This window comes from Dendropsophus ebraccatus, chromosome 11 (genome assembly GCF_027789765.1).
Source record: "Dendropsophus ebraccatus isolate aDenEbr1 chromosome 11, aDenEbr1.pat, whole genome shotgun sequence".
Lineage (NCBI taxonomy): Eukaryota > Metazoa > Chordata > Amphibia > Anura > Hylidae > Dendropsophus > Dendropsophus ebraccatus.
Genome location: NC_091464.1, coordinates 100,861,444 through 100,875,203, shown reverse-complemented (window position 1 = coordinate 100,875,203; position 13,760 = coordinate 100,861,444). Strand labels below are relative to the sequence as shown.

At 51.1% G+C, this 13,760-nt stretch overlaps 1 protein-coding gene across 4 annotated transcripts in view; it reads right to left on the bottom strand.

The window, feature by feature from the left end:
- Positions 1-12,673: 12,673 nt before the first annotated feature.
- HSF2BP (heat shock transcription factor 2 binding protein) overlaps positions 12,674-13,760 on the bottom strand; it is a 156,078-nt gene continuing 154,991 nt past the window's right edge. For all 4 annotated transcript variants that reach the window (XM_069945043.1, XM_069945046.1, XM_069945047.1 and 1 more), the window contains one exon: positions 12,674-13,101. In XM_069945043.1, coding sequence (XP_069801144.1) covers positions 12,881-13,101 — 221 coding nt within the window. In that variant the 3' untranslated portion in view covers positions 12,674-12,880. The remainder of the gene's footprint in view (positions 13,102-13,760) is intronic.

Genomic DNA, 13,760 nt, shown 5'->3' with positions numbered 1-13,760 from the left:
GCAACTTCCAGTGATTCCACTCACCAGACCACTGTCAATCTCCTCTGTCACTGGCAAGCCGCTCTGTGAGATTGCCCTATTCCAGATTAAACCGGTTACTCTTCAAGTGGGAGCGCTGCATACTGAAAAGATTGCCCTATACGTACTGCCTCGTTCCTCCTCGGCAACATTGTTGGGCCTTCCTTGGCTGCAGCTTAATGCCCCCGACCTAGACTGGAAGACCGGGGAAATCTTGTCTTGGGGTCCGGATTGTCATAGCTCGCTGTCTGAAGTCCCCTCAGTTCCTGCCTCCTTCATCTTCACTAGACTCCTCCAATCTATTTACTGGCCTACCTGCTAAATACCAGGATTTGGCGGATGTATTCTCTGAGACGTAAGTTGACATTCTACCACTGCATCGGTCATACGATTGCCTCATTGATCTTCTTCTGGGTGCTACGCCCCCTCGTGGTAGAATCTGCTTTCGGTCAAAGAGACTGATGCCATGGCCGCTTACATTGAGGAGAACCTGCAGGATGGCTTTATTGGTAAGTCCACCTCTCCAGCCGGTGCAGGATTCTTGTTTGTCCAAAAGAAGGATGGGTCACTCCGTCCTTGAATCGATTACAGGGGGCTTAAAAAAGTGACTGTAAAGAATCGCTACCCCTTGCCTCTGATTTCAGAGTTATTCGATCATCTCTGGGGAGCCTGAATCTTCACTTAGCTGGATCTAGCTAGGATAGCCTACAATTTGATCAGGATCTGAGAGAGCGACGAATGGACCACCACCTTCAACACCAGAGATGGGCACTTTGAGTATCCAGGCATGCCTTTTGGCAATGCCCTAGTGTTCTTCCAGAAGTTTATCAATTACATATTCCGGGACCTTCTCTATGTCTGCGTCATTGTGTACTTGGACGACATCCTGATCTACTCTCCTAATCTGTAGACCCATCCGATGCAGGTACGCCAAGTGCTGTGACGCTTAAGGGCCAACTGTCTATATGCCAAGTTGAAGAAATGTTTATTCCAGCAATCCAGTCTTCCATTCCTTCAGTACATCGTTTTGGACCATGGTCTGCAGATGGATCCAGCAAAGCTATTGGCAACACTTCAGTGGCCACGAGAACTATTATCGGCAGTTTATTCACCACTTCTCCACCTTGGTGGTGGAGATAGTGGGCCTTACTAAAAAAGGGGCGCAGATCCCAGGCTATGGTTGACTGAGGCTGAGCAAGCCATTTCCAAGTTGAAATCTGTCTTTGCTTTTGCGCCTATCCTGTCTCGTCCAGATCCAGCCAGGCCATTCTTCTTGGAAGTGGACACTTCCTCAGTTGGCACTGGAGCTGTAGGATTTCTCGGGGAAGACTAAAACCTGTGGCTTATTTTCCAAGACCTTCTCCCCTGCTTAGCGTAAATACACCATTGGGGATCAAGAGCTTCTAGCTATCAAGTTGGGTTTAGAGGAATGGCACCATGTCTTGGAAGGAGAAAAACATCCAATTACCATCTACACAGATCACAAAAATCTCCTCTACCTTCAAACTGCGCAACATCTCAATCTTAGACAAGCCAGGTGGTTACTCTTCTTCTCCAGGTTGAACTTTGTCATTCATTTCCATCCGACAGAGAAGAACACTAAGGCCAACACCCTCTCACGAGCATCTGATGTCCTGAGGCAAGAAGATGCGCCTTGTCATATTATTCCACCTGAGCATCTGATTCCTGTGGCTACCTCCATACCTCAGAGGGTTCCTCCCAGCAATACCCAAGTATGCCCTGCGCTTCAAAAGAGGATAATGAAGTGGGGTCATGCTTCCCTGGTCGCTGGTCATCATGGTATTCAAAAGACAGGGCAGTTGATTTCCTGACTTTACTGATGACAAGGTCTCTATAAAGATGTCAAGGACTATATGGCTTCTTGTACCACCTGTGCCCAAAACAAGGTTTCCCATTTAAGACCTGCCGGTTTGCTTTAGCCCTTGCCCATCCTAGATCATCCATTGCCATGGACTTTATCACTGACCTTCCTCCATCTACAGGCAACACAGTCATCTGGGTAGTTACAGACAGGTCCCATCTGCCCTCCGCTCCCTGTCTGGCCAACTTATTGCACTTATTGACTGCATGGGTTTCCTCGACATAACGTTTCGAATAGGGGTCCTAAATTTGTCTCAAGATCTTAAGACCATTTGGGAACAGACGCACCAATCCCTGATAATAGCAACCAGTTAGATAAAGTCTTAGGGCCCTATTCCACGGAGCGATAATCGCTCAATTATCGCTCTGTGGAATAGAGACAACGATCAGCCGATGATCGTCGTCATCAGCTGATCGTTGATATAGGTTAGTCATTGTCATTGGCTGTATCCCAGTTTTCCAGGCATTCCTTACGATGTATCCACCCGCTGCACGGAGGGACCAGGCAGCAGAAGTCAGCCGCCGAGATTTCTGATTCATACGAACAAGAAATCCGGCTGAATCACTCATCTGTAGTTAGGACCTATATCTGTCGGGCACTGACGGTGCACCGCTACGTTGAATAGCGGTGCGCAGCCGGCGACTGATGATATACATTACCTATGCAGGGTGCAGGGCTCCTCTTCTCCTGCTTCTCTTGGGTCCCACACGCTCCTCCAGCATCAGGGCGGCCTGTCTCAGCTCAGGCCACTCAGCTAATCACTCAGGCCACTTAGCCAATCACTGGCCGCCCTGAGCGCGCGGGACCCAGGAGAAGCAGGGGAAGAGGAGCCCTGCACCATGCATAGGTAATGTATACTAGTTAAGCTAGGGCTGCAAGAACATCGGTAACGATGTCCCTGCAGCCCTTGTTTAACCATAATCAGGCCTTGTAATAGGCCCAGTAAACGAACGCCGATCTAGCAGCTCGGCGCTCGTTTATCGGGCCTATCGGCCCGTGGAATACCACCCTGAGGCAGACAAGAAGAGAAGACCTGCTGTGACCTTTACTCCCAGTGACAAGGTTTTTTAGATGCCTGTACTTAGCGGACAGCCAGACCTTGTCACTGGGAGTAAAGGTCACAGCAGGTCTTCTCTTCTTGTCTGCCTCAGGGTGGTATTCCACGGGCCGATAGGCCCGATAAACGAGCGCCGAGCTGCTAGATCGGCGCTCGTTTATCGGGCCTATCGGCCCCTGGAATACCACCCTGAGGCAGACAAGAAGAGAAGACCTGCTGTGACCTTTACTCCCAGTGACAAGGTCTGGCTGTCCGCTAAGTACAGGCATCTAAAAATCCTAAACTACAATTTGGGTCCACGGTTCCTCGTACAATTCACGGTACTAAAGCCCATCCACCTAGTCGCTTATAAGCTCCGCTTGCCTATGCGGATCCCAAACACATTTCATGTCTCTCTCCTAAAGCCCAAGGTCCGGGGGGCGTGGCTTAGCGATGGCGCGGTGAGGTCGCACTTCGGTGGAGCTCCGGGCCGCGCGACACAGACACAGCTGCATAACTCCTTCCTTCACCTCATACCTGATGCCGGTCAGGCGGGGAAAGCCTGCAGGAACCCCGAACCCACCGGTGACGAGATCCACGTCGGGCACCCCCCGCATTGAGAGGTTTCTGCAGCCGTCCTCCTCCTCACGACCCGGCCCGCGGCCCTGCAACATGGCTACGGCCCGTCTGCAGCCACTTCCGCCTAGGGACCGACGCGAGGCCACAGACTCCGCGCAGGGGACAACTTCCACCGCAGATCGGGGTGTTCCTATGGAGGAGCAGGAGCCCACGGACTGGCCCTCCGCACATGGAGCCGCCTCACCGGTGAGCCCGCAGGCGCAAGGTACTGTCCCACAATCGGAGTTCCAGCTCCTCAGGGAACTTATTCAGGCACTCCCGACTAAAAGGGACTTAGATGCTGTGGTGGCCAGGATTGAGGCCGCCCAACAACAAGCTTTGGAGGCGGTCAGGGCGGACGTAGAGGGGCTGGCGGCCCGCACGACAGCTACAGAGGATGCAGCCGCCATTTTGTCCGACAGGGTGGGCACGCTAGAGCAAGAGATGGCGCGCTCTCGCGCACACACGCAGAGGCTAACCCTCCTCCTAGATGATCAGGAGAACCGGGGACGCAGGAACAATGTGCGCATTAAAGGCCTGTCCGAGAACCACCCACAGGATGACTTGCTCCGTCGGGTGACTGAAATTTTTAATAGAGCGACAAACAGACCGCTGGACTCGACCTACCACATAGATAGAGTGCACAGGGTGGCGCGGCTCTCCTCCCGTGACAATCCGGCACCGAGAGACATCCTCTGTCGCCTCCACAACTATGTGGACAAGGAAGCCCTGATGCTCGCAGTGCGCAATTCAGAGACGGTTCAGTATGAGGGAGAGACAATCCGTCTGTTCCCTGACGTCTCCATACGCACCTTACATATGAGACGTCTCCTCCGCCCACTTCTGCTTGCCATTAAAGATGCGGGAGCATCATACAGGTGGGGACACCCACTGCATGTGCTGGTCCGGCGGGGTACGGACATCTTCCCCCTGAGAAGATATGAGGACTTGCCGCAACTCTTCAGCTTCCTAGGGATCTCCCCAGTAGAGGTACCCGACTGGCTGTCGGTGGATTTGCCGGACCCGGTCGCACCACCTCGCCGTCGTGGATCGCGAGCACACATCATCTCGGATCGATCCACATCCCCCCCTCGGCCCATGGGAGAAGATCTGTCTGGGAGGTTCCCGATGGAAGCCTGATCTGAGCCCTGCGTACCCATCTCAGCACCTACTCATCTCAGCACATCATCGGAGGGGATGCGGTGGTTTACGCTTTCCCTCAGGACCGTATATTCACACAGGTTTACCTGTACTGTCGCATGTCTCTGGGGACTCTGGGGGGGGGGGGGAGGGGTTGATGGAGCGACGCCTCCAGCTGCAAGTTATGGTTTTCTGACTGACTCCTGTGTTCTGCGGCTGTGACTGGGGGGCGTCTCGAGGAAAGGGGAGATCTAAGGCGCTTCATGTGGCCCCCATTACACATGTTTCCCTGATGTGTGCCTGCTGTCTCCAGTGGTGGCCGACTGTGGCACTACCTTAGCAGTTGGTTTGCCTGGTGCCGCCCCCCTCTTCCCTCCCTGCTCCCTCCCCTCCTTCCTACTCCCCCTTCCTCTCCCTCCCCCCCTTCCCTCTCCCTTCCCCCTTTCCTCTCCCTTCCCCCTCCTCTTCCTCCCTCCCCTTTTCCTCTTCCCTCCCCCCCTCCCTTTCCCTTCCCCCCCCCCCTTTTCCCTCCCCCCCCCCTTTTTTCCCTCCCCTCCTTTCCTCCCCCCCCTCCCCTTCTACCCCTGCTCCCCCGCCCCCCCTCCTCCGTTTGCCCTACCCGTGTTGTGCCACATTCACGCTAATCTTACTGTTGGAATTAGGGGTTCCTGTGGCCCCCTCCGTTTTGCAGGTTCCTATTTAAAGTTCTGGAAGGAAAGTTAAAGTTTGTGCCCTGGGATCCTCACTCGCGCTGTGCCCTACTGTGGGGTATGGGGCGGTGAGCTCTCAGTGAATCCTTTAAGCTGTGTTGCCGGCCTGGGGGTCCCCCCGCCCCTGGTTTTCCACGTCTCCATCTTTCTTTGCCCCTCCTCCTGGAGCGGTGTTTCTATTCTAAGCATCTGTGTGCTTTTTCTCTTACTCTATCTGCCTACCCTTCTTCCCCTGACCCCTTCTTCTGGTTGCTAGCCGTCTAGGGTCTTCTTCTCTATTACCTACTAACCGTTCTCTGTCCCCCCCCCTTCCCCATCTTCCCTCCTCCTCCACCTTTAGTCCCCCCCTGTCCCCTCCCTCCCCACTGTCCTTCCCTTCCCCAGACACCCAGATGGCGGCCCGCTCACAGACATCCCTAAAGGTGGGCTCCCTGAACGTCAAGGGCCTACACGATTGCGGGAAGCGCTCTATCATGTTAAATCTATTTAAGAAACAGGGCCTACATGTTGCTTTTGTACAGGAGACTCACATGCTGACTTCTCACAAATTCACACTGTCTAACTCTTGGTTTCCTCATGTCTATCACAGCTTCTCTCCCATCCCCAAGGCTAAAGGAACGAGCATCTTAATTTCCAGGTCGCTGCCGTGGGAGCTGGTTGACTCACGCTGTGATGAGGAGGGGAGAATGATGTTGGTGAAAGGTAGGATCGCATCTCAGATGTTCACCTTTGCCTCTCTCTACCTCCCCAATGCGGGTCAGGCTTGGGCCCTCGCCTCTTACCTAGACAGGGTAGACGAATTTGCAGAAGGGGTCCTGGTCGTCGGTGGGGACATCAACCTGGCCCTCGACCCCACGGTAGATACCTCCAGAGGCTCCTCCCATATTAATCGTGCAACACTACGGAGAGTAGGCTCTCTACTGCATGACCACCAACAAGTTGACACATGGAGACTGACCCACCCACGAGACAGAGACTACTCTTTCTATTCCCCGGTCCATGACATGTTCTCTAGATTGGACTATCTGTTCCTGAAGCACCGTGACATGACCCTACTGACTGATGCGACTATAGATACCATTACGTTCTCCGACCACGCCTTGATTACGTTATCCATCTCCCTTCCCGAACCATACCCCACACAATGGCAGTGGGTACTGAACTCCACGCTGATTCAGGACGTAGCGGTCCTTGCGGACCTCAAACAGTCCTTAGAGGAATACTTCCACCTGAATCCCCCCGACGAGACTTCTCCCATGACGGTATGGGAGGCGCATAAATGTGTGGCCAGAGGTGTGCTCATAAAACACGGAACACGCCTAAAAAAAGACAAAGCCGCCAAAACTAAACGCCTCCTAGACCAACTTCGGGACATAGAGCTCGTGCACAAATCCTCCCCCTCTGACGTCACCAAAACTCAATTGCTACAGACCAGAGACGCCTTGCGTTCCCATCTCATAGACAGGGCCAAAGCACAACTCACTAAATGCCGTAGGCATTTTTATGAATTCGGGAATAAATGTGGTAGGACTCTGGCAAGGGCACTCCGTTCTCAGCGGTCTAAGGGCCCTATTCCACGGGACGATTATCGTTCAGATTATCGTTAAATCGTTCGAATCTGAACGATAATCGTTCGGTTGAAATGCAGTTAACGATTAACGACCGAACGAGAAATCGTTGATCTTTTAATAAGACCTGGACCTATTTTTATCGTTGCTCGTTCGCAAATCGTTCGCATTGAATAAGACATCGTTCGGTCGTTCTCAATAGATACGAACGCAATAGCGAATAAATAGCGAAGAGAAACGATCGCAATTACGATCATAAGTAACGATTATCGTTCCATGGAAATGAGTGAACGTTTTCAGGTCTTTCGCAATAGCGGTCGTTTGAGATCGTTAATCGTTAACGATTATCCAAACGATAATCGTCCCGTGGAATAGGGCCCTAAGACATATGTCCCCCATATCATGACACCCACTCAGACCAGGGAGCACCTCCCGGCGGGCATTGCAAGGACATTCAGGGACTTCTATGCCACCCTGTATAATGCGGACATCTCCAACCCCCTCACCCAATCCCCCTCTTTCCGTACCCGGGTCCGAAACTATATTGCGGATTCGGGCCTTCCCAGTCTCACGGAGGAAATTATAGCCTCCCTAGAAGCCCCGATTTCTGAACAAGAATTCAAAGCTGCCGTCAAGGACTCTAAGACGGGCAAAGCCCCGGGCCCTGATGGCCTCACTCTGCCATACTACAAACAGTTGGAACAGATCCTCACCCCTCACTTCCTCTCGGCCTACAACTCCTTAGCACAGGGATTGTCTCCTCCTAGAGATAGTACTCGGGCCACGGTAGTTGTCATTCCCAAGGAAGGTAAAGACCACTCCCAATGCGCCAGCTACCGCCCGATCTCGCTCCTGAATGTGGATCTGAAGCTCTTTGCAAAAATTTTGGCGACCCGACTGGTGGTGCACTTAGACAATATCATTCACCCGGACCAATCAGGCTTCATGCCCGGCCGTGAGGCCCGCGATAACACCCTGCGCACAGTTGACCTGGTCCATAGAGCTCTAGTCTCCCGCACTCCGTTGATGTTGTTATCCACCGACGCGGAAAAGGCTTTTGACCGGGTCAACTGGGCGTTCATGGAGGAAACATTAAGAGCTCTGGGCCTAGGCTCAAATTTCCTAACCTGGGTCTTGTCATTGTACTCCAACCCTTCAGCCAAGGTCCGGGTGAATGGTATCCTTTCCGAGAGCTTCACGATCCACAACGGGACCAGACAGGGCTGTCCCCTATCCCCATTAATTTTTGTACTCACCCTTGAGCCCCTCATGCGTAACATCCGGGCCAATGGGGATATTGAGGGGATCCGCGTTGGGGGCACCACTCATAAGGTGGCCGCCTACGCGGATGACCTACTCTTTTTTATCTCCTCCCCGAGAATTACATTGCCAGTCTTGATGAGAGAATTGGAGGTTTACTCCTCCTTGTCTAACTTCAAGATCAACTATTCCAAATCGGAGGCACTTAACATCTCCCTCCCAACGGAGGTGGTGTCCTCCATCCAACCCTCCTTTGGCTTTCGCTGGGCCACGAGGTCCATCAAATACTTGGGTATTGTACTATCTGCCTCTCTCCAGGACCTATACACTCTCAACTACCCACCTCTCTTAGCCCAGATCCAATCCTGCTGTTCCGAATGGAGCAAGGGGACGTTCACATGGTTTGGTAGATGCGCCATATTTAAGATGACGCTCCTGCCAAAGTTGCTGTATGTTTTCCAATGCCTGCCAATTGGGGTCCCTAAATCCTTCTTTAAAGCAATGACATCCATTCAGCTGAAATTCATCTGGGGAGCAAAACCTGCCCGCATAAAAAGGACAATCTTGTGTAGACGGAAGGAGTGTGGAGGAGTGTCCTTGCCAGACATCTACATGTACTACCTGGCTTCCCACCTGACCAGAGTGATTGACTGGACTAGGCACGCCAAGACAAAACCCTGGGTCGCCATAGAACAGGCTTCGACGGACATTCCCCTAAGTTGTGTACCATGGCTCCCTAGAGAGGCATGTCAAGCTCTCTACCCGCACCCCACGATCGGCCCGACATTTAAGGCCTGTGGACACCCCACGGTCCGAGACAGGTTCATACCAAGGGGCTCCTTGATGACGCCGGTCCTTGGTAACCCGGATTTTGTGCCGAGCCTTTCAGACCCGGTCTTTCGGAGGTGGATATCCCTAAGGGTCTTTAGGGTGAAACATCTCTCCTCGGGTTCCTCTTGGCTTACTGCGGAGGCTCTGAGGTCCAACTCTGACACCCCGCCCCTGGGAATGTGGAGGACTTTACAGCTTACTCACTATCTTAGGTCCCTCCCGCCGCCGTCCCAATTCTCTACCACAATGACTTACTTCGAGACCCTCTGTGATGGCTCTGACACACTGCGACACTCTCTCTCCCTGATTTACTCCGATTTGGTGTCCCCACCTGACCAGGACCCCCCCCCTTATCTGGTGAGATGGGAGGAGGACCTGAATCTGAACTTGACCTCGACCCAAAGGACCAATATCCTGACGCTCGCACATAAGAGCTCGGTGAGCTCGCGTCTCCAAGAGGCAGGGTACAAGATCCTGACGCGCTGGTACCAGGTTCCGGTAAAATTACACGCGATCTGGCCTGAGTCTGACCCGCTCTGTTGGAGGTGCCGAGACTCTCAGGGTACGTTCCTGCACATCTTCTGGTCCTGCCCCTTACTATCCAATTTCTGGAATCGGGTGATTGAGACCTCGAGACGTGTAACGGGAGCCTCCGTGGAATTCGCCCCTGCTCTCTTCCTCCTACATCACAGCGGGATGGCAATACAGACATACAGGCGATCTCTGCTGCGCTTTCTGGTCATGGCTGCCAGGGCGTGTGTGCCTCTGTTCTGGAAACGCTCGATTCCTCCCCCTGTGTCGCTGTGGGTAACCAAAGTTAATGAATTGATGAGGATGGAGGATCTGACGTCCTCCCTGCACAACTCCAACTCCCGCTTCACGAAGACATGGTTCGCCTGGATGGAGTTTCAGACCACTCCCGAATATGCTACCCTCCTGGCTGGGGACACTGCCCCTTCACCAATGTAGAGGTAGCCGTGGGTTGCTCTGGAAGTTGCCATCTGGGTCCTGACCCCCTCCCCCCCCCCCCTCCCCCTCCTCTAATACCCCCCGCCCCTCTCACCTGGTCCTCCTCTCTCTCCCTCCTGCATTCTCTCCTACCTAACCCCTTTCTCTGTACTCGATGTCTCGTGGGCGCCTTACCCATGGGACCTCTTTTTCTTCTTTCTCTGGGAAAGCAGCGGAGCCGGGTGTGGGCCCACCCCTGGGATGGCCTTCCCGCTTGCCCTCTCATGTGTACCACCGACTATGATCATAGCTTTGTGCAGCATCCCGTTACACTCCCCGTTGCACCGTGAGTACACGATATACAGCGCTCCCATTGGTACGTACGCCACGTTTGTGGGGGTGTCCCTATGCCATCCCTGGGGGATACGGCCCCACTTCTGGCTCTTATCTGCAAGAAAATTGTGTTTTGCCTTTTTTATTGTTGTGTATCTTATTTTATTGTCTTGGTTTGTATCTCTATGGTGTTTGTTTTCTTTTGTTTTTCTCTTCCTTTGCATTAAATAAAGAATTTATAAAGCCCAAGGTCCTCAACCGCTTCTCGAAGATCATCTCTTCTCCCCCCTTAACGGTTTCATTAGACATCTACGCTGTTAATGACGTCCTGGCCATGAAATCTGTTAGAGGAAGAAGAAACTTTCTGGTACATTGGAAAGGTTTTAGTCCTGAGGGAACTTGGTCTTGGGAACCCAAGTCCAAAATCTTGGATCGAGCCCTCATCCAGAAGTTCTTGCAGGCAAGGAGGGGGAGGCCGAAGGGGGGAGTACTGTCACGACCAAGGCTCCTGCTCTCCGCCTTGGTCATGCTCCTGGCCACGGTCCACTTACCTTCCAGCTGGTGTCCCTGGGTCCCAGTGCCCGCCCTTGGGCTCCCAGCCGTCCTCCTGCCCTCCCTCTGTTGGCGTCCGTGTCTCCCGGCGCTCTATCTCCAGCAAGTTGGGGCGCGCACTAAAAGGAGGTGAAGTGGACTTCCACCTATAGGGAATAGAATGCCGTGCCACCTGAAGAAAATGGCACAATAGTCCTTTTTTTAAATCTTTTAAAGGGACCCACTTGAAGCAACAGGAGAGCTTACCTTACGGATGACTGAACAGACATGCCACAAACCTTGTTATATAACGCAAGAATTGATTGTCAAAAATTACTGATCTCATGACAAGATTACCATATCTGCTCCAGACTCCCTCTCTCTACACCACACCTGCAGCAGCATGTTTCAGCAGAGGGGAAGACGTTATAATAATACCAATGGAAGATAAGAACTCTATTCAGGGGCCAGTGGGAGGTGGGAAAAAGGGGATATTGGCCATGTATGCAGACAGTGTCCTCTTGTATATCTCCCAACTGTTAGTTAGCATCCCTCATATTCCGGAAGATATCTGGGCATATGGCGACATGAACAATTTAAAAGTTAATGACAATAAATTGGAACTCCGGTGTTGGGAACAGGGTTCTTGACCCCTGAATTAAGCCTTGGGGTCCTTCCATTCACAGAATTAATAGAAACGGCCTTCCAGTCCTCTGAATGGCTGTTATACGAACAATTGTGCAGCCTTCTCTTCACTATCAAGGACAGCTGGGGGTCAGTGCATGCTCCCACAGAGTTTGAGCAGTATTGTATTGTGGGTTAGCAACCTAGTCATACCATCTTGTTGCTATATGGCCTGTTTTTAAACTCTGGAGATAAGGATTATGTGCTTACGTAAATTTCCAAGTGGGAACAAATTTTGCAAATGTCTCAGGAAGAGTGGGGAGTCACTTGTCTATAAGTCTTCCCTCTCTAGATATACACAGGAGAAGAATTACCCAATAGCTGAAGCAAAAAACTTAATTACCAGTGTGTATAAGAGGGGGATAAGAGGCAACCATGTCATGTCCCATTCATGATCGGAAATGGAGTAGAGGGGGTCCCATATACCTTGACCTGTGCCGTGGATTTATTGTATAATGTCATGACCCCTCTTTGCATGATGGGACCTAGGCCAACATACCATAACACAGACTCTTAACACCCCCCCAAGTGCAACGTCAAAAGCCTTCTCGGTATTTAAGGGCAGAGGGGGATCCCAGCTCCCCTGGCCCTTTTAACCAGTGCCAAGGTACAAATCGTGTTGTCCTGTGCCTTCCTATGCCTCACAAAGCCGACCTTATTGTTTTTTATGATCAGATGCGTATATGGAGTCAACCTATGTGCCAATCTGACAGCAAGGTTGATCAGAGAAATGGGTCTAAAATTTCCACAAACGTCACTAAGGCAGAGAGAAGCACGGGAGATAGCAATCCACCCAAATCCTTATAGAACCTGGCAGAGTACCCATCAGGGCCTGGCATCTTGCCTGGCTTGGTATCCTTTATGACCTCCTCCAGAAATGTATTTTTCCATAGCATCTCTAACCTCATTGATTGTCCTTTTCTAACAATCTCTGGAAGCCCTGATACAGTTACAAGTGAAATATAAGTGGAATAGGCAGTGGACTTTACTGGGTCTTGGTCTGTAAACGTCAGAGATGGGACATTCATCTGTCTGACAAAAACTATTACTTAAATGGTGGCTTCTTATTATATCTTTATGATTGTGTGGCATGAAACCTTTCTATACAAGTGTATGATAACCAACACAAGCATTTATTATCCAAACAAATGAAACAGACAAATTAGTAATTCAGTGGTAGTGACATCGCAGCTGAGGAACGTGACATAAGGACATTTCATTGTTTGAAACATGGGACATCAGGTTGTTAAATAACAGTTAAGAAACATGACAATGTGACATAACAACTGAACTCATATATGCATATAACCTTACAAAAACATCATTTGCCTGTAATAGGACAACCTTCCACCATGGGGCCCCTCAACTCCTCCAGCACCTCCGCTGCCATCTTCTGCACATCTGGGCTGGCTGTATGGGAGAGCTCTGTAATGTGGGGCAGGCACTCCTGAAGATCTCCCCAAAACATGTGCAGAACATCCGGCTCAAGAATGAAGGACTGGATGAGACGCAAAGCATGGAGACAGACTTCACAGTCAGGATCTAGAAGGAAGAGACACATTATAACATTGGCTTGGTGTCTGATCTATGGACCTCACGTCTGGTCAGTGTCCGATCTACAGACCTTACGTCTGGTCGGTCTCTGATCTACAGACCTCACGTCTGGTCGGTGTCCGATCTACGGACCTCTTGTCTGCTCGGCCTCCGATCTATGGCCTCACACCTACTCGGTCTCTTTATCTAATGATATATATACACTGATGCTCACTATTATTGGCACCTTTATTTTTTTTCATAGACATGTACAATATCTTCACAAATAAATGTACATGTATCGTTATATCTTCTGGATGGTTATAATTAGCGATCCAATGTAATACAATAAAATATTTTTTAACTTACATGTAATTTCATAGAAGAGACAAGATAAAACACCATGTGCAGCAATATAGGCACAGCTAGTTAATACTCGGTTGCACCCTTTGGCGTTGATGAAAGCCTCCAAACACTTCTTTTAGCCATCTCTAAGCTTCCTGTAGCCATGTATAAGTTTCTTGTAGCCATCCATAAGCTTCCTGTAGCAGTCTATAAGCTTCTTGTAGCCATCTATAAGCTCCTGTAGCCATCTATAACCTTCCTGTAGCAATCTATAAGCTTCTTGTAGCCATCTATAAGTTTCTTGCACTTCTCATCTGGTATTT